Consider the following 18,349-nt stretch of genomic DNA (forward strand, 5'->3'; position numbering starts at 1 on the left):
TAAAACAAGAACATTATCCAATCTTATCGTTATTTGTCCGTCCCCCTTGCAAAAAGCCCTGAAACGTCTATTTTGATCCCAGATGTTCACATCAATCAATCAATCGGAGACTGGATTTTTACACGGTTTCAGTTTTATTCTGAGAAAAAAAAAAGTCACTTTTTTTTTATTTATTTTTTTTTTTTTTACAAAACTGAAAATCAGGATTTATTATCAGGATTCGTTTTACACTGTACAGGACAGAAGTCAGTTCGTGTATGCGTCACATGGCCGTGCGGAACAAGAGACAGATTTACACCACCAGGCAAAAGTTTGTACACCCCTGCTCATACAAGGTCTTCATTTTATACTATTTTAGCTCGAACACAACATGGAATCAGGAAGTGACCAAGAAAAGTGCCAAAATGTTTAGTATTTTTCATTTCTTATGTTTTGCAAACGCTCACCATGGAGGCTTTCTTAAAGTTCCCAAAAACGGCAAAGAAACAGCTTTATTTTAAAACACTGTTCATTAAACTTATACACGGGCGTTAACGTTAATGTTACTATTTACATTTCCACTCAGCTTTTATTCAAGATCAATAAAATATATTTAATCAGGTGTGTACAAACTTTTGACTGCTAGTGTATTTCTGATATTAATTACAGACTGATAAATTATTTATATGTAAGTGTACTGATGAAGGCTGATGACTGATGAACGGAACTTTATAACCCTGTTACAACGCCAGCGTGTCTTTGATGAGCCTCCTCATGGTGGTGCTCACCGACGTCCCGAGAGAATCCGTAATCTGGTACGTGATCTTGTACAAATACGGCTGGACGTCCTTCAGGCTCGTGTCGAACACGTTGTCCACCTCGGACTGCGTGGGCATCTTGGGCAGGTACTCGTGTCGGTTGATGACCTCCACGATGTTGATGACCTTCTCGCCGAGTTTCTCGCCCACTTTCTCCCGGCAGATCTGACGCTCCTGCTCGTTGGCCAGGTTCACCACGTTCACCTTGATGGTCCACACCTCCCAGGGGATGCACTCGTCCGAGAACGGCCAGCGCGACTTCTTCTTCTGATAGAACTCCAGAGAGATCTGGCCCATTCCGTCACTGCCCGAGTTCCCAAGCGCATCCTGTAGAGGAAAAGAGACGGAAAAAAAAAACACAAGTGCTTGAAGTGACGACAGCATTTAGGAAGGAAAGAAGGGTGCTCTCCAAATTGCAGGTTAAAGTGTACGTCCAAGTTCAGGAGATTAGAATCGTCAGTGAGTGAGTCGACTCTTTGAATCGTAACCGGTGAGTCGAACCTAATGAAATGACTCACCAGAACGTTACGGAATTCCCCATCATTAATTAGATCAAAAGGTTCTCAACCTGGGAGTCGCCTGAGATCACAGGAGATCTTTTTAACGTTACAAACTTTATTTAAAATGTAGGTCTAAACATACAAACTTGATTTATTGAATATTTAATAATAACTAAAACCTTAGTCGATTTTCAATCTGGAATTTAACGAGCTGATCTGGGTGGAGAAGTCAAACTCTGCAGTGCATGCTTAGAATATTTACAGATCATCATTTCAGAGAAAACGGAGTGAAAAGCAATATAATACTGGTTGCCATAGTAACATTTATCGGCGGGTGACGCAACTAGCATTCCACTTCAACAACAAACCGCTAAAATGACAAATTCTGGAGGGAGAGCGTTTGTGTAAAATATTACACATTTCTATATTATTATTATTATTATTATTATTATTAATAATAATAATTCCCACTAGAGGTGAGCTGCTGCAGGTGAGCCCTCGCGCACCTTAAACTCGGTCACCGTCTTCCGGATCACGCGCTCGAGCTCGTCCGATGAAACCCGCACGAAGGTGAAGTCAATGAAGTCGCAGTCCACGTCCTGTGTCCCCACCGTCCCCATGCAGTATGTCCCCTCCTTCTTATAGTGGAACTTCCCGGTGCTGCGGTGCAGGAGGATGGTGTGTAACAGCGCTGCCATGGCCTCATCCACCTGCCGAGCCTCCAGAGACACCTCCAACACCTCCGAGCGGCAATTCATCCCCGACACACACTCACCGAACACCCGCAGGTGTTACAGGGTCGGATTGTGCAGTCTGATCTTGGATCAGTCCTATAACACGATGACGTTTCTCACTCGGGTCTGAACACAGAACAGAAACCTGGTGCTGTTTTTAAAGCTTCTAAAATCTCTTTCGCATCAATAAAAAAAGTCGACTCAAATCGCTGTCTGGTGATGTAGCAATCCGGAATATTCCTACTGACGTGTCTGTTTTTTTTTTTTTCCCAGGCAAAATGGACGCTTTCTATTCGGAATACAGCATCTGTTTTTCCAAACGCGTCTTCCTCTAGTTTGTCCCTTATCACATTCCGTCAATTACGGAACGTAGTGAGGGACATGTTCAGCTTAAAAAAAAAAACAAAAAAAAAAAAAAAACGCGGTTCGAATTTGTTCGATCGAGTGTATGTTTCTTTAATTACGTTCGCGTCGGTTTTGCGTCTTTCTCTCTCTCTTTATTTCATTTTGAGAGTTATTATCTTAGTGTAAACATTATTTTTTAGAGCAAAGTTTATTAATCTGGTGTGCTAAAACCAACAAAGAAGGATGTTAGCTAGCTAATCGCTAGTGTTTGAGCAGTTTGATACTGATATTAACAGGCCGTTGTTTAAAAACGTTTCGCGTATTTCGTATATTAAGATAACAACATCGATTATGTCTTCCACGAGTGAATTCTTTATTTATTTAGTGTAAAATCATGCAAACGAGGATATTTTTTCCCCTCTCCAAAATGGAGAACGCTAGCGCTGTAAAAATGCGGAAGTGATGTACGGAATGCGAAAAGGGACCAGAGGACCGAAAACGCGTTTGGGAATTACAGGCGTGTTGATTAATAGCTATTTATTTGAGACTGAAGTGTGGTCATTTAAAGTATTTAGAGAGCTGGTGTGATTCTCTATCACATTGATGAAGTTTTAGAAGTTTTTTTTTTAAATAGCAAATTAGAATAATATGATGCTCAGGACCGTGTCCAGTTCTCCTCTGGCTCCTTCTGTGAAGGTCAAATTAATAAACGCTGGCTTTCACACAGCTGCAGATCTGACTGAGGTGCAGCCGCTCCAGCTGTGTAAAGGTACACTGCTGTGTAAAGTCTGCTTCATTTCAGCAGGATTTACAGCTGAGAGCAATAGTTTGCACCTCCTGATGAAAAATAAATAACTTTTTTTTAAAAAATTATTTTTATTTTACACACAGGAAATTTAGTGAGTTTGGTTTATCAGATGTTCATTATAACCTTCCTTATAATTGCATAAATTATTAACACCTATTAAAATAATGAATGTTGACATATTAACGGGAAAGACAATCAAAAATATTAGTTAAACAAAGGTATATCACTTATATTCTTTCTCTGATTACTCATTATTAACACTATTTTATTTTAATAACAGCCTCTGAATTCTTTCACCAAATTCTTTCACCTATATATATATATATATACATATATATATATATATATATATATATATATATATATATATATATATATATATATAAACCAATTCTGATAATTTTGTTTATTATTTTGTCCTGTTCTCTCCCCTAGGTTTCATTTAAACCTTTTTTTATGATGGATCAATTGTATATCCCATACATTCCCCCCCACTTTAAACCATGAGGGATGCAAACTTTTGCACTCAACTGTATGTGTAGAAAGTATATGTATCTGTAGTAATATACAGTATGTTTTGGTTCCGACGGCAGCAGCAGGTTTATCTCAGGAGGAGGCTGATGAGGTGTTGCGGACGCTGCGTGATGACTCCTCACCCCTCCAGCAGGGGGCAGAGCTGCAGAGTCTAACAGCACTGGATCTCCTGCACCAGGAGGAGACTCGGGGCAGCATCGTCACCTTCTGCTCGGAGCTGGACTCTGTACTCGGAGGCGGGGTTCCTGTGGGGAAGACTATGGAAATCTGCGGCGTTCCGGGCATCGGAAAAACCCAGCTGTGGTGAGACCTGAGAGTGTTCCTGGTTCTGATGTTCCAGTTCTCATGACTGCACTTTTATCACACCAGATTGTAGTCCTGATGGTCGTTAACACAGCTTCATGAAGCCAGAATGAGTGTCCATTTGTTGCGCCATTTAGAACCTTTGAGAAGTTCTATGTTGAACCCTATAGCACAGAGTTTCAAGGAGAACCTTTTGAAAGCTAAAAACCTTTAATTATCCTTCAATATGGTTAGAATTGGTGTCAGTTAAAAGAGGAAAGACTCAAATGTGATTATTTCGGATGTGTGTGTGTGTGTGTCAGCGTGCAGCTGGCAGTAGATGTGCAGATCCCCGTGTGTTTTGGAGGACTGGGTGGTGAAGCCGTGTTCATCGATACAGAGGGCGGGTTTGTGGTGCAGCGGCTGGTGGGCGTGGCCGAGGCTGCGGTGGAGCACTGCGCCGCTCTGGCCGAGGACGAAGGTGTGTTTATAGTCGTGTTTATGTCCCTCGTCGGTTTAAAAAAAATGTTTACTACAAAATGTATGGCTGTGAAGCAGAGTGTCCTCATGACTGGCGCTTTATGATGATGTCATCAGATTGCTCCTCTTCACCCCATTCAGCAGAACTGTATCAGGAATTCTGGGTTATGTTTGTGTGTGTGTTCTCAGAGCAACGTGGAGCTTTAGAGAGCTTCACCGTGGAGAAGATCCTCTCCGGCGTCTTCCTGGTGCGCTGTCAGGATCACGTGGAGCTGCTCGCTGAGCTTCACCTCCTGCCCGACTTCCTGAGGAAACGCCCACAGGTACGCAGCACAGTTCACCACAGAGCAGCAGGTCTCATATCAACCCCAAACATAATAAAAGCCCCGCAGATAAATATATAGATAAATATATAACGTTAAAAAGCCTCAAACATAAAAAAGCCCCTGAGATTCTACTAACAAAAATCAAAAATCTGGAAATGTCTTATTTTGAGAGGTCGTGGTATTTGTATGAGCCATGTGAGAGATTTATATGAAGAGATATTGAATGTGTTGTTATTGATTATCGTGGTGATAATTATGGGATGGCAGGTGCGGCTGGTGGTGATTGACAGCGTGGCTTTCCCCTTCAGACACGACCTGGAGGACCTCTCTCACAGGACCCGCCTCCTCAACGCCCTCTCACTGCGGCTCACTCGGCTATCGGCTCAGCACGGCCCAGCGGTACCACACACACACACTCACTCAGCTATCGGCTCAGCACGGCCCAGCGGTACCACACACACACACACACACACACACACACACACTCACTACACACTCAGCTATCAGCTCAGCACGGCACAGCGGTACCACACACACACACACACACACACACACACACACTCACTACACACTCAGCTATCAGCTCAGCACGGCCCAGCGGTACCACACACACACACTCACTACACACTCAGCTATCAGCTCAGCACGGCACAGCGGTACCACACACACACACACACACAATAATAAATTGCACACACAAACAAACAGTGTTGTGAGTTTCAGCTCTGCATGGGTTTTTTTCTCTAAACTGACAATAACACACACAGTAACACACACACAGTAACACACACTCACCCTGTTAGCTAACGTTACTGATTATTAAACAAACCTCTCGTTCAGAAACAGTTTTCAGTAGTAGGTCACTGCGTGTGATTTTAGACACAGCTGCTGTCTGTCCCTAACTTCCCTCTTCACACACTTCACTCCTGTGTACTGTTCTCAGGTGGTGTTGACCAATCAGATGACGACTAAAGTCTCGACCGTCCAATCCAAGCTCATCCCTGCTCTGGGTAATCTGCTCTTTCTTCATGTTCGAGTTGTTGGTTTTGGCACTGGAGTGATTTTGCTAATGTTGCTAACAAGTAATGGAAGTATATAGCCTCCAGTTTAGCATACTGAGAAGTGTAACAGGAAGCTGAACGGTGAAGTATCCGAATGTCCAGTAGAGGGCAGTAGAGACTGAAGTGTGCTTTATTCACTTTAATGCATGTGTGTGTATATATATATATATATATATATATGTATATATATATATATGTGTGTGTGTGTATATATATATATATATATATATATATGTGTGTGTATATATATGTGTATATATATATATATATGTATATATATATGTATGTATGTGTATATATATATATATATATATATATATATATATATATATATATATATATAAATAATATATGCACTGTATGGTTACTTGGTTGTCTACCAGGTGAGATTTGGGGTCACGCAGCCACACAGAGACTCATCCTACACTGGGAAGGAGCTCAAAGGCAAGTGTGTGTGTGTGGTTTTTGTGCACTCAGTAGACGAGTGAGAATTACCATCTCTCTCTCTCTGTCTCTCTGTCTGTCTGTTTCTTTGTATCTCTTTCTATCTCTCTCTGTTTGCCTCTTTGTCTTTCTCTCTCTCTCTCTCTCTCTCTCTCTGTCTGTATCAGCAGTTGTTCATTTCAATCGTTCTCCGTGACGCTGCTTTTTTCCCATCTGAGCAATAAACACTTCAAGGTCACTGCGTGTGCGTGCGTGCGTGTGTGTGTGTGTGTGTGTATGATGGATGTGCATCAGCTCTGCAGTGAACAGAAATCAGAAATACACATCGATCTGTTTCATTTCACTGCTCGTTCTTCCTGCAGGTTTGCGTCTCTGTACAAATCGTCCAGCCACAGAGACGCCAGCGTCCCCTACCACATCACGGTCAGTTAATAACAATAACATCATTAATATCAATAACAACATCATCGATAATAATAATAATACGTTTAACTCGGTTATTTAAAAAAGCACTTTAACGTTAAATAATTTTAATATATACCTATATCTGTGATAATCTAACATTTAAAAAAAAAAAAAAAAAACCAACTCAAGTCCAACTTGTTTTGTAGATGATTTTACCTTCATTACTGAATAATAAAATGAATTAGTGTGGCACTTTAATAACTAGCATGATTACACCGAATAAATAAATAAATAAAAAGCTCAGACAGCACAGCGCCCTTTCACCAGGTACACCCGTGTTGCTCGTCTGGTGTTTACATCCTGAAACCTGATTGGCTGTTGTGTTTGATGATGCAATAACTTTTCATTAACACTAACACAGATGAACACAGTACTTGGGATGTGTGTGTTGTATGTTTGGAGCTGTAATATATGATTAATATCAGGCGTCGTGTCGTGTTTGTGTGATGAAGGCTGAAGGATTCCGAGACGCAAGTGTTTCAGTGTCTTCTGTCCCGTCTCACAGTCCTGCAGCAGGAAGCCACAGCAAACGTCCTCGCACTGAACACCAGCACAGTTAATCTCTCTCTCTCTCACACACACACACACACACACACACTCACACACACTGTGTTAACACAGGAAGAACTGATCAACAGTCTTTCACTGATCTGCACTTCCTCTACACTGCTCTGTCAGAATAAAGATTCATTTTCTGTCATTAAAAATGATCTGAACTTCGCTGTCAAATTATCCATTTTTGTATTAAAACATTATCACTGGAATGTTAACTGGTGTACATGTAATAATTATAATCGTTTATTATTGATGTACAGTTTGTGTATTAATTGATTATTTCCATTTTTTATATCTTTTTTTAAAGATTCTTTCAGCTTAAAGACTTTTGGCTCAATTAAAAAAGTTTCTGTTCGAGGAAATCATTCTTACTGCAGGTTTTTATTTAGGTATGATCTTATCTTGATTTGTCTTATATTACAGTATATATATTTTTTTATTTTAAAGGAGCACCTTACTGCACTTTTTGTTCAATTATTCATACTCATGTAATAAAACCAGAGTGGGGTTGTTGTTTTTTTCCCCCCTCATCGTTGTTCATATAGCGAGTGTGAAATATTACATGGTTATCAAAATGTACAGATATTGTTCTGAGGAAAAAATATGCAACTTTTAAACATTAAAAGTTTAAACAATAAAACTCCCTGGCTAAAGTTTTATAGAAAGATTGAAATAATGTGACGATAAAACTCAAATGGAAAGAGGCAGCTGTTTCACAAATTTACATTTAAATGCTTATTGAGAGAGAGAGAGAAAGTGAGAGAGTGTTTTACTTCTCTGGTGGTGTTTTAATTTCTCTTGTTTAATTTTCTGTACAGCACTTGGGCCAGTGTAAGTTGCTTTAATAAATAACTCTTGCTTACTGCTTATGTCTCTCTCTCACTCACACACACACACACAGTGCAGAAGAGTGAAATCTGCAGCAGTTATTTTTACCCCTGCACTCCTCTGATGTCCTATATACACTCCCACTGCACTACAGAGCACCGGTTTGTGGTGATGATCATGAATCCCTCGAGCCTCTTTGGGAAATCAGGGGAGCTTTTCGCTGCTAATTTTCATTAAAAGCCTCAAGGACTCAAGGCAGCAGTTCTTCACGGTCAATTTGATGATGGATTTCCATCCCTCTGGTTCATGTGAAATGCCAGCAATGAGCTTGAGGGGAAAGGAAGTCAGAAAATAAACAACGATCAACAAGAAAAGGGAAACCTGTGACACTGAATATCCTGTTTCTGTACATGACATCTTTATTTTGAATCATTTTTCACCTGAATGTACATCTAACGTGTTTTAATCGGCCTGTTTATTCACTGATTGGCAGAGTAGAGGGGTGCCAATACTTTGTGCAGCACAACAGGTAGACTACAGAGTGGCCTGTGTGGTAGGTATGACGCACACAGTAGTTAATAATGTAACATCACAGCCTGTGTATGTATAGTGTGTCTGGTTTATCTTTATGAAAAAAAAATCCTATATGACATCATTTTTTAAGTGACGTCATTCTTGACCCAGCACACTACGTCAAAATTACGCACAAGAATTCCTAATTCAGTGTTGTTGTTTTTTTAAAAAAAAATTTTACTTCACGACTTAAGCGTTTAAAAATAGCATCTCCCACGTGCACGCGCGTCTATACAGTACTCAGGTTCTTACGTCATTCCGGCGCCGGAAGTAAAATTCCCCAAAGTAGTTATTCACAGTTCACTTTTTAAGGTATTTATGCATAGTTAAACTTTACGTAAAGCTTGTTTATTTGATATATACATATATATTATTATTATTTTCACAATTTTCGTTTCTTCCGTCTTTTTTCCCCCATAATCAATAATCGAATATTTTATTGTATATGAATTACTACCGCTGGTAGTACACAAAAACTCCATGTCCCATAACCACCTGCTTCTTAGACTAACTAGGGTTAGCATTTGGCTAACGTTCGCTAACTAGCTTGTCTTGTCATATAGCGATATTTAAAAATATATATATTTATATTTTCTGCTTCGTTAAAGTTGTAAATTGATTTTTCTTTGCAATTGTCTTTGTTTACATAGTTAGCTGGCTACAGCGTATTATCCTCTTATATGCTAGTTAGTTAGTAGGGTTTGTAACCCACTTACAGAAGGCTGGCACAAGACCCGGATGTGAAGGCTATATCTGATTGGTCCAGGTGACACCCGCGATGCTTTAACGGAACTGGAGTAATTCTACCGCTTTTACACTTCCGAAAAAAAAAAACCATTTAAACGTTTGATGAGTTGAAACGTATCGTAGTGATCCGGATAAATCCGGTTTTTGAAACAGTTAAGGGCTGGCGAACCGAACGCCGTGTACCGAGTCCATTCATCCGTTCATTCATTCATTCATCTCAAAGTAACCGGATGACGTAGTTGCCCCCATCAGCAGGGTACTCTTTCTATTTTCTATCTAGCCCCGCCCCCTCGTACCTGACGTCACCGGTGCTCGTTAACGCGCTCTCGCGTTCACGCGCGCACCTGCAGCTTGTTCATGACTCAAGCCAGCAGATCCTCCTCCTTCTCCTCGTTCTCCTCCTCCTGCTTCTTCTCCTCATTCTTCTTCTTCTTCTTCTCGTTCTCCGTCTGTGTCGTGTTTCTCCGGGAATGAGAAGGAGCGATGGCGGGCTGTGGCAGCGAGGAGAAAGCTTACCGCCGCTTCCTGGAGCTTTTCCTGCGGGAGATGCGACCGCCGCTGCGCGAGGACTCACCTGTGCCCGCGCGCCCTTTGTCGGACTCGGTGGTGGAGGACGAGGTGGAAGGGGAATGTCTCGACCTGTGTCTGCAGCACCTGTGCAAATAGTTAAGTACCCGACATGCCTTTCGCGCTTCCTATCCCACTTAACAACACAGTAATTAACTAATATATATATATATATATCAATATCTAGCCTAAAGTAGCCTGAATAACCGGCGGAGGAGTTCATGATCAGGTGTCTTTATGTAGCTTAGGTGAGTGTTTTAGCAGGAGCGTCATCTTTCCAAAGAGTTCTCCTCACTTTATTCAGAATCTAAACTTTATTCAGAATGAGGGACCCGTGAAATGAAATGTCATGTAGCACCTAACTGTACCTACTGCATCTGATCTATATCCAGGAACACATCTTCTACCTGTAGCGTTTACTTCACCTGAGAAATGATCTTCTACAGCAGGAGTTCATGCCTCCAGATATGTCCCTGAACATATATCTGTAAAGGTTTCCAGCTATAATAATAATAATAATAATAATAATGTCCCCTTAATGGTACCGCAACAGTGACGATCAGAAGTACCATTTGGTACCTCTTAAGTGTGAGATGATGATGATGATAATAATAATATTAATAATAAAAATAATAATGTCCCCTTAATGGTACCGCAACAGTGACAAGCAGAAGTACCATTTGGTACCTCTTAAGTGTGAGATGATAATGATGATGATGATAATAATAATAATAATAATAATAATGTGATTGCTTTAACATTATGTTCTGTTTTGATCGCCTTTTAATTCCTTAATTAAACTAAATAGATCATATAATTCATAACCTTACGACCTTGAAAGAGCTGTGCACTGCACTGTACTTCTCCTTGTTTCTGCTTTTTTTTAAAAAAGCTTTCTTCTAAACACTGTTTACACTCAGTCCTGCACCTTACATCTGTTTTCATGACGTTTCCTGATTTATCTCGTGCCCATGAGCATGAACAGATGTACCTGTTTTGAATCTTTGATGAGATTAGTCACGGTCCTTTACGATTTGCTCGTATCGTGCCGTTAAAGAGGGTTCGAGCGTCTGTTCAGGACCACACGGAGCGAACAATAAAAGCAGGAAAATGTCTAAAAATAAAAGTATTTTGGTGCCACTGAGAGATGAAGATTCACTTTCTCCTGCAAGTCTTCTGCAAAGTCTCACTGTGGCACCAACACACACGAATAATCGTATATCAAGTGGGTTTATGTTGTGCCATCGCTCTAAAGCTTTTTTCCGCCACCTTTCATTTGTACAGTGCATGCAGTTGCATATAAGAGGTTCGTGTGTGTGCGTATGTGAGTGTGTGTGTGGTGAGCTCTGTCTGTTGAGGTGCGTTCCCCCCTCCATGTCTGTGACTCGAGGTGCCCTAGTGGTAAATCCCCAGTTTTTGCGTTGCACAGCGTCACTGCTGCAGTTGCCTCCCCCCTCCTCCTGCTTCTCCTCCTCAAACCATCATCCATCAGGAAGCTTCCGGAGCGAGTGTGAGATGCAGAGAGAGAGAGCGCGATCTATGGCATAACAACTGCACTCTTTGTTCTGTGTGTGTGTGTGTGTGTGTGTGTGTGTGTGTGTGAGAGAGAGAGAGAGAGAGAATATGGAGTAGACATGCAGTGTTCATGTTAAACCGTCGCTTAGCTTTTCTGAGTGTGTGTGTGTGTGTGTGAGAGTGAGGGAGGGAGAGAGAGACAGTTACCTTTTCATCAAGATGTCGGCAGTGTTGGTGCGCTCTGCTTCTCATACGCAGGACGACACACACACGCACTCAAGAATCCTCCTGCTTTTCTATGGCTGGATTCCAAATGGCTCCTTGCTCCCTTTATTGGCAATAAGTGCACTACATTAGAAATAATGGTGTCTAACCCCTAAGCAGAAGTATACAGTGTGAGGTGTATAATCCAGTCTGACTTCCCACCCTACTTAGTACACTTGATGGCATTCAGCTCCCTACTGTCTGTGTAAGTGTTACTCCATTTAGTGCATTATATATGTCCATTAGGGAACTATTTAGGACTCCATAATCTCTCGCTGTTTAATGTGCACATAGCAGGACTGATGTGTCTCTGTAGTGCACTGCATCAGGTATAAAATAATGGCTTGTACACAATTTGTCCTATTAGGAATCATTTGGGATTTAGCTCCCTGAACTGTAAATAAGTGCACTACATAGGGAATGGGATCATTATTAATACTTCCTACCTGTATACTTCCTGTATAAACACACTACACACGGTATGAAGTAAAAAGCCTTACCTTCCGTACCTCATGTAGGATGCTGTGTGCAACAAGCAGCCATTTTGTGGCTCCCTAAAAATAATGGCTTGTCTACTCTATGTAAGGCTCTAAGTGACTGAGTTCCCTAATCCCTAAGAGCTTCATCTGCTTACTCCCTATGCACTACATATTTTATGAAGTAATGACTCCTAAATCCTGTATAATGCACTCTGCAGGTAATTGGGAGTCCTTTGGGATTCTCTTTGCATATATTAGAGCTCTACCTCCTGCCTATATACAGTAGTGCACTATAAATGGAGTAGCAAGGGAGTTGTGATGCATCTCGCTGCTCCCTATGTAGTGCACTATAAATGTAATTGGGAGTCGCGTCAGTTCCTGCTCATAATATAAGAGCACTACGCCCTATACAGTTCACTTTAAGTGTAATAGCGAGTCATTTGGGACGATTCTCAGTACTCCGGATGTTAGGTACACTACACCCTATACTGGAAGTGGAATAGGGGTTGATTTGGGATTCAGCTAGCTGCTCCATATATACAGTAAGTGCACTGCGCCCTATGTAGTGCACTATAAGTGTAGTAAGGAATCAACTAGGTTTCAGCTCCTTGGTTCATATGTAAGTGCACTGCACCTTATATAGTCAGTATACGTGCAATTGGGACACAGCCATTGTGAGCAGTGGATTGTGTGGAACAGCATTATCAGGTGATGTGTTGTAGGTGAATCTCATGCCTGTGTGTGTGTGTGTGTGTGTGTGTGTGTGTGTGTGATCTGATCAGCGAAATGGTGCAGGAACGCAGCGTTAGAACCGTGGTTAGTGTTCTGGGGTTGAGATGCAGAAGTCTGGTGTCGGTGGGGTTCTTGTCAGAGGCGAGGGCGTAACGAGGGGTTTTTCTGCTCGTCTTCAGCTCGTCTCCCGCTCTTCCCGTGTTGATGCAGCTCAACGTGTGATTATTTTGTCTCCGGGTTGAAGATCTAATAATAGAGCAGGGGAGAGAGGTGGAGATCCCCTTTGTTCTCCAGCAGCGTGTGTGTGTGTGTGTGTGTGTGTCACAGTGAGATGAGACACGCTTGTCTGTATGTGTTGTATAAAGTGTGTGACAGTGTGGCGTTGGTGTGTGTGTGTGTGGGTTTGAGTTTTGTTTTGATTTGATGAAGTGTTCAGTAACAGGACTATCCTGTCTGGAAGCTTATAACTGCTTATAACTGCTTATTAACCAGAATCCAGTTTGAGATTCAGTTCCTTCTGTGTAAGTGCACTACATAATAAGGGAAAGAAATGCCCCCTACACCCTACGTAGTGCATAATGTCTGATAGGGTGATATTTGGAGCGACTTAACCCTACTACCTATCTCTATAAATCTGTAGCCGTATCTCGATGGTGGAGTATTACGCTGTTTAGTGTGTGAGGATGTAGTGTGTGTGTGTGTGTGTAGTTTAAAGACGGGTAGGTCATGTGATGAAGTGTGTAGGAGCTGTATGAAGGGTTATTTATAACAGTGTATAAGTGCACTAGTAGCGTGTAGTATGAAGATGAGTGTGATGGACGATTCGGCTCGCAGTGATCCAGACGGAATGAAGCCGAGATTCTGAGGCGTAAGTGCTTTAGTGTGATTCACATGGCAGAAGGAGATCCGGATGTGTCGTCCTCCAAACAGAGGGAGGGAGTGAAGAAGGGAGGGAGGGAGTGATGGGGGCTGTTTCCCCATCACGCTGTGAGCCACAGGGAGTCCTGACACACACTAATCGAGAACGGAAAGCTCTGCTAAAGCTCATTAAAGCCCTCTGTCTCACACAGCTGTAATCCCCTCGCTGTGGAGGTGTCTCACCTCCCTCTACCACGTCTCCATCATCTCCCTCCGTCACGTCCGTTATTCATGTCTCTCCACTTCGTCCCTCCATCACATCCGTTCTTCACGTCCCTCCATCACATCCGTTCTTCACATCCCTCCATCATGTTCATTCTTCACATCCATTCTTCACATCCCTCCATCACGTCCATTCCATTCTTCACATCCCTCCACCATGTTCATTCTTCACATCCATTCTTCACATCCCTCCATCACATCCATTCCATTCTTCACATCCCTCCATCATGTTCATTCTTCACATCCATTCTTCACATCCCTCCATCATGTACCTCCATCACATCCATTTTTCACATCCCTCCATCACATCCATTCCATTCTTCACATCCCTCCATCATGTTCATTCTTCACATCCATTCTTCACATCCCTCCATCATGTACCTCCATCACATCCATTTTTCACATCCCTCCATCACATCCATTCCATTCTTCACATCCCTCCATCATGTTTATTCTTCACATCCATTCTTCACATCCCTCCATCATGTACCTCCATCACATCCATTTTTCACATCCCTCCATCACATCCATTCCATTCTTCACATCCCTCCATCATGTTCATTCTTCACATCCATTCCATCCTTCACATCCCTCCATCATGTACCTCCATCACATCCATTTTTCACATCCCTCCATCACATCCATTCCATTCTTCACATCCCTCCATCATGTTCATTCTTCACATCCATTCCATCCTTCACATCCCTCCATCACATCCATTCCATTCTTCACATCCCTCCATCATGTACCTCCATCACATCCATTCCATCCTTCACATCCCTCCATCACATCCATTCCATTCTTCACATCCCTCCATCATGTACCTCCATCACATCCATTCCATCCTTCACATCCCTCCATCACGTTCATTCTTCACATCCCTCCATCACATCCCTTCATCACACACGTCCATCACATTCCTCCATCACGACATTTCCATCACATCCTTCCATCACGACACAGAGACGTAAGCCGAGAAGTGGGTTTAGGATGTGTTGAATAAAAATAAAAGCTGATTATTGTTCTTCATATGGGCGTGTGTTTGCTCTCATAGTGGATTTCCTCCTGCTGGAGCGGGGATCAGTGTGAGGGAGAAAAATTCCCACCGGGAATTTCCTCGTTAGGGAACAGGAAGTGAAAATGGTTCCATCGCCCTCCGCTGAACCGCCGCAGGCACTCTAAATAAATGTCGAGGTTCATCAGTGCCGTCGCCAAGCGCTCGTTCCTGGAGCAGACGAGTAACGTGGAAATCCTTCACCGCCTTCGTGTAATGCTGCAGGCAGTGTGGGCTTTTATAAACTTTACAGTAACCGCAGTTTAATAGGAATCAGATAAGCTAAAACTTCCCTTTCACATGCTGGAAATCAACCTGATTTACAAAATAGCCTCTCATACTGCATTTATCTCATCTAATCAGTAGATTGTGTGTTCTCTCTCTCTCTCTCTCTCTCTCTTTTCCACTCTGACACCTGGAGGTCGTTCCTGTGTGGACCTGACGGTGTAACTGTGCGATGGACCTGAGCTCTGTAGATAAAATCATCCTGTTTTAAATTGGCACAGAGCTTGCTTGGCATCACATTAGAGCACAAAACCTCTTCATTCGTAGTAGAGCAGCTGCTCTTGAGAGGATGCTGTATAACACACACACACACACACACACACACACACACACACACACCACGCACATTTATCTTTTTTATCCTTTTGTAAAGACACAATCAGATTTCGATGTTATTGCAGTCTCAGAATCGCCTACGCATCCGTTTAACGTGTGTGTGTGTGTGTGTGTGTGTGTGTGTATAAGATGCTTAATAAGTTGCATTTAAGCATGGAGAATTATGACAATTATGAGTTATCCATTATGAGCGAAAGCTGAGGGTTTGTGGATGAAATGCGAGATGTTCTGCAGCTCACCTGTGCACCTGATTTACACCGACAAGAGTGAGGTCTGGACATTTTAAGGAACGGTGTACGTTCGTGTTGTCTGGATTGTGATCCAGTTGTGTTTAAACCAATTTTGTATTCCTGCGAAGAGAAACGACCTAAATAAATGATGCATCGGTTCTCCAGATGTTCATTAGAACAGTAGTGACCTAGCTGCTGTCTTTCATTCTGCAGCGAATTCAGCAACAGCAGAGGCGGCGTGTGGAATTGACGGGGGGGGTGTCGCTAAAACCGGGCAACGTAAAGCTTCCTAAAAAATAATAATACTACAAAACAACAGGGATGATCTCTTTAGGACAGACCGCAGCTCTGTGTCTCATAACTCTGTCCCCCAATATGGAGAATTTCCCCACAATTTAACCCACAATTCCCAGTTTGTTTCTCGAGCGCTGATGAAGTTAGATGTTGCTCGCTGACCTCCGTGAGCCCGAGGTATCATCACTCCTCCTCCTCTGTGATTCCTCCAGCACCCTCGGGCTTCCTCTCATTACAGCCAGGGGCAAAATAAACTGAGCCAAGCACTCACAATCAATACACACACACACACACACACACACACACACACAGCGCGCTCTAAACGGCAAGCGGCGAGAGGGATCAGTGCTCGTTTAAATGTTGAACCGATCCTCCTTCTATACATCCACAGTTTTCCCCTTTCATCTAAACATTCAGACTTTCTCCATACCTCCTTTTACAGCTGATTGGGGGCGGAGTTATGTATAAGCTCAGTTTGTGATGTCGCAAAATATCCTCCACTGCTACGGACCAATCACGTCTGAGATTAGAGTGTAGGATGACCGCGTGGTACCTGGAAAGCTTTAACCTGCATGCTGAGCTAGCTAGTTAGTTAACGAGACTGTGGTTGTCATGGTAACATTGTAATTATATATTACACACACACACACACCCACACACATATGTACACATATATTCGGAAGTAGCCTGCGACCTGTGACTAATGTGAGCTAGCTTGCTAGCCGTTAGCTAAACTGATTAGCTAATGTTAGCGATGTTGTACTGTTAAGGATGGCAGGAGGTCAAGGGGGCGTTTCCAGTTGCACAGCTGCTGTTTATTTGTTGTTTATGTGCTTTTTTTTTTTTTTTTAAAGAAGTTGATTATTTAGTGCAGATTACTTTTAGTGGTTAAAAATAACCCATCTAAAAGTTTTTAACTGATGATGATGATTTCAATAAAGCATCTATTGAAGATTATTATATATTTTTTTCTCATTTCCTCTCCACACGACGCCGCTGCAGATTTCCCTCCAGGTTCCTGTTTTGGTTAGGGGTATTACTACTAATGCTAACGCTACTGCTAAATAAACGTTGTGTCGCCGGGCAGAGTTATGTAAGACCCCACGCTTCACCACTGCAGCGCTGAAGAGTGCTGTGTTCACTCTGCTCACGCTGTTCAGACTTATGGGGTTTATTATAAGACACCAGCATCATGCTGCGTCTCCGAGGTCGTCCAAGGTCGTCTTCTCCCACAGCGTTTCATCTGGCTAAGAGAGGTCCATCACCTCGTCTCCGGCTGTGCGCTAATTGAATGGAAATATGATTGATTCGCCGTTTCTCGGTGGTCACATAGCAATTAGGCTGAGTGGGTTGGACGTTGCTTTCCTGTCCATCTCCTGTCCGTGTCTGTGGAAGAGACGGGGCGGGGCCGCGAGATCCGGGGATGGTTGGGGAGATAAACGCTCATCACTTCAGATATTTACAGCGTGGGTTTTGTTACGTCACTGTCGGTGCATGACTACAGATGGAACTTCAGTAAATGTATAGATAGACGGAGTACGTTGTTGGTTCCTGACGGAAATTGTTTGAGTAGGATGTGATATATACACACACACACACACACACATATATACTCTCTCTCTCTCTCTCTCTCTCTCTCTCTCTCTCTGTAATCCTTTAATCACAGAGCCCCTCAGGATCACTGCACATGGAGTGTCCAGCCCTGGACGTGACCTCAGATCCACCGAAGTGTGACGTTTCACTGCTTCTCGCGGTCTCGTCGCCATAAAGAGTAAAACAATGCAACTAAACTCGAGTTTTCTTTGTTAAACGGATCAAACCTTAAAGTGACGGTTCATCCAGAACATCTTCTATATTCCAGATTCTGCCAAAGACCGAAAGTTTTGGCTCTTCTCTGCTCCGTTTAGCGGGAATTTCCAGCCGCTCCCGTGGGACGATGATGATGATGATGATGATGATGATTATGTTGACGCA

General features: G+C 42.5%; 4 protein-coding genes across 5 annotated transcripts in view; 3 read left to right on the forward strand and 1 right to left on the reverse strand.

Annotated features, from left to right (window-relative positions):
- Window positions 1-115: 115 nt before the first annotated feature.
- Window positions 116-2,092, reverse strand: atg101 (autophagy related 101). The gene is made up of 2 exons (XM_053645509.1): window positions 1,804-2,092; window positions 116-1,124 (listed from the first exon to the last, which is right to left on the reverse strand). Exons 1-2 carry the CDS (start codon window positions 2,053-2,055, stop codon window positions 720-722), a joined length of 657 nt encoding a protein of 218 aa, XP_053501484.1. The 5' UTR covers window positions 2,056-2,092; the 3' UTR covers window positions 116-719.
- A 363-nt stretch (window positions 2,093-2,455) lies between these two features.
- Window positions 2,456-7,971, forward strand: rad51c (RAD51 paralog C). 2 transcript variants are annotated; one of them, XM_053645507.1, is made up of 9 exons: window positions 2,456-3,145; window positions 3,778-4,021; window positions 4,324-4,481; window positions 4,670-4,803; window positions 5,074-5,205; window positions 5,750-5,816; window positions 6,251-6,311; window positions 6,674-6,734; window positions 7,229-7,971. In XM_053645507.1, the coding sequence occupies exons 1-9, from the start codon at window positions 3,025-3,027 to the stop codon at window positions 7,334-7,336; spliced, it is 1,086 nt and encodes a 361-aa protein (XP_053501482.1). In that variant the 5' UTR covers window positions 2,456-3,024; the 3' UTR covers window positions 7,337-7,971. The 2 variants fall into 2 exon arrangements, with proteins under 2 accessions (XP_053501482.1, XP_053501483.1); XM_053645508.1 differs by having other exon boundaries at window positions 3,781-4,021.
- Window positions 7,972-8,880: 909 nt separating this feature from the next.
- The window catches only part of ppm1e (protein phosphatase, Mg2+/Mn2+ dependent, 1E), a 37,371-nt gene continuing 27,902 nt past the window's right edge, over window positions 8,881-18,349 (forward strand). The window contains exons 1-2 of the mRNA XM_053645503.1: window positions 8,881-9,044; window positions 9,958-10,144. Coding sequence (XP_053501478.1) covers window positions 9,963-10,144 — 182 coding nt within the window. The 5' untranslated portion in view covers window positions 8,881-9,044; window positions 9,958-9,962. The remainder of the gene's footprint in view (window positions 9,045-9,957; window positions 10,145-18,349) is intronic.
- On the forward strand, window positions 13,005-15,524 carry LOC128620474 (uncharacterized). Its single transcript, XM_053645504.1, has 2 exons — window positions 13,005-15,143; window positions 15,231-15,524. Exons 1-2 carry the CDS (start codon window positions 14,186-14,188, stop codon window positions 15,263-15,265), a joined length of 993 nt encoding a protein of 330 aa, XP_053501479.1. The 5' UTR covers window positions 13,005-14,185; the 3' UTR covers window positions 15,266-15,524.

This window comes from Ictalurus furcatus, chromosome 16, assembly GCF_023375685.1.
Source record: "Ictalurus furcatus strain D&B chromosome 16, Billie_1.0, whole genome shotgun sequence".
Taxonomy (NCBI): Eukaryota; Metazoa; Chordata; class Actinopteri; order Siluriformes; family Ictaluridae; genus Ictalurus; species Ictalurus furcatus.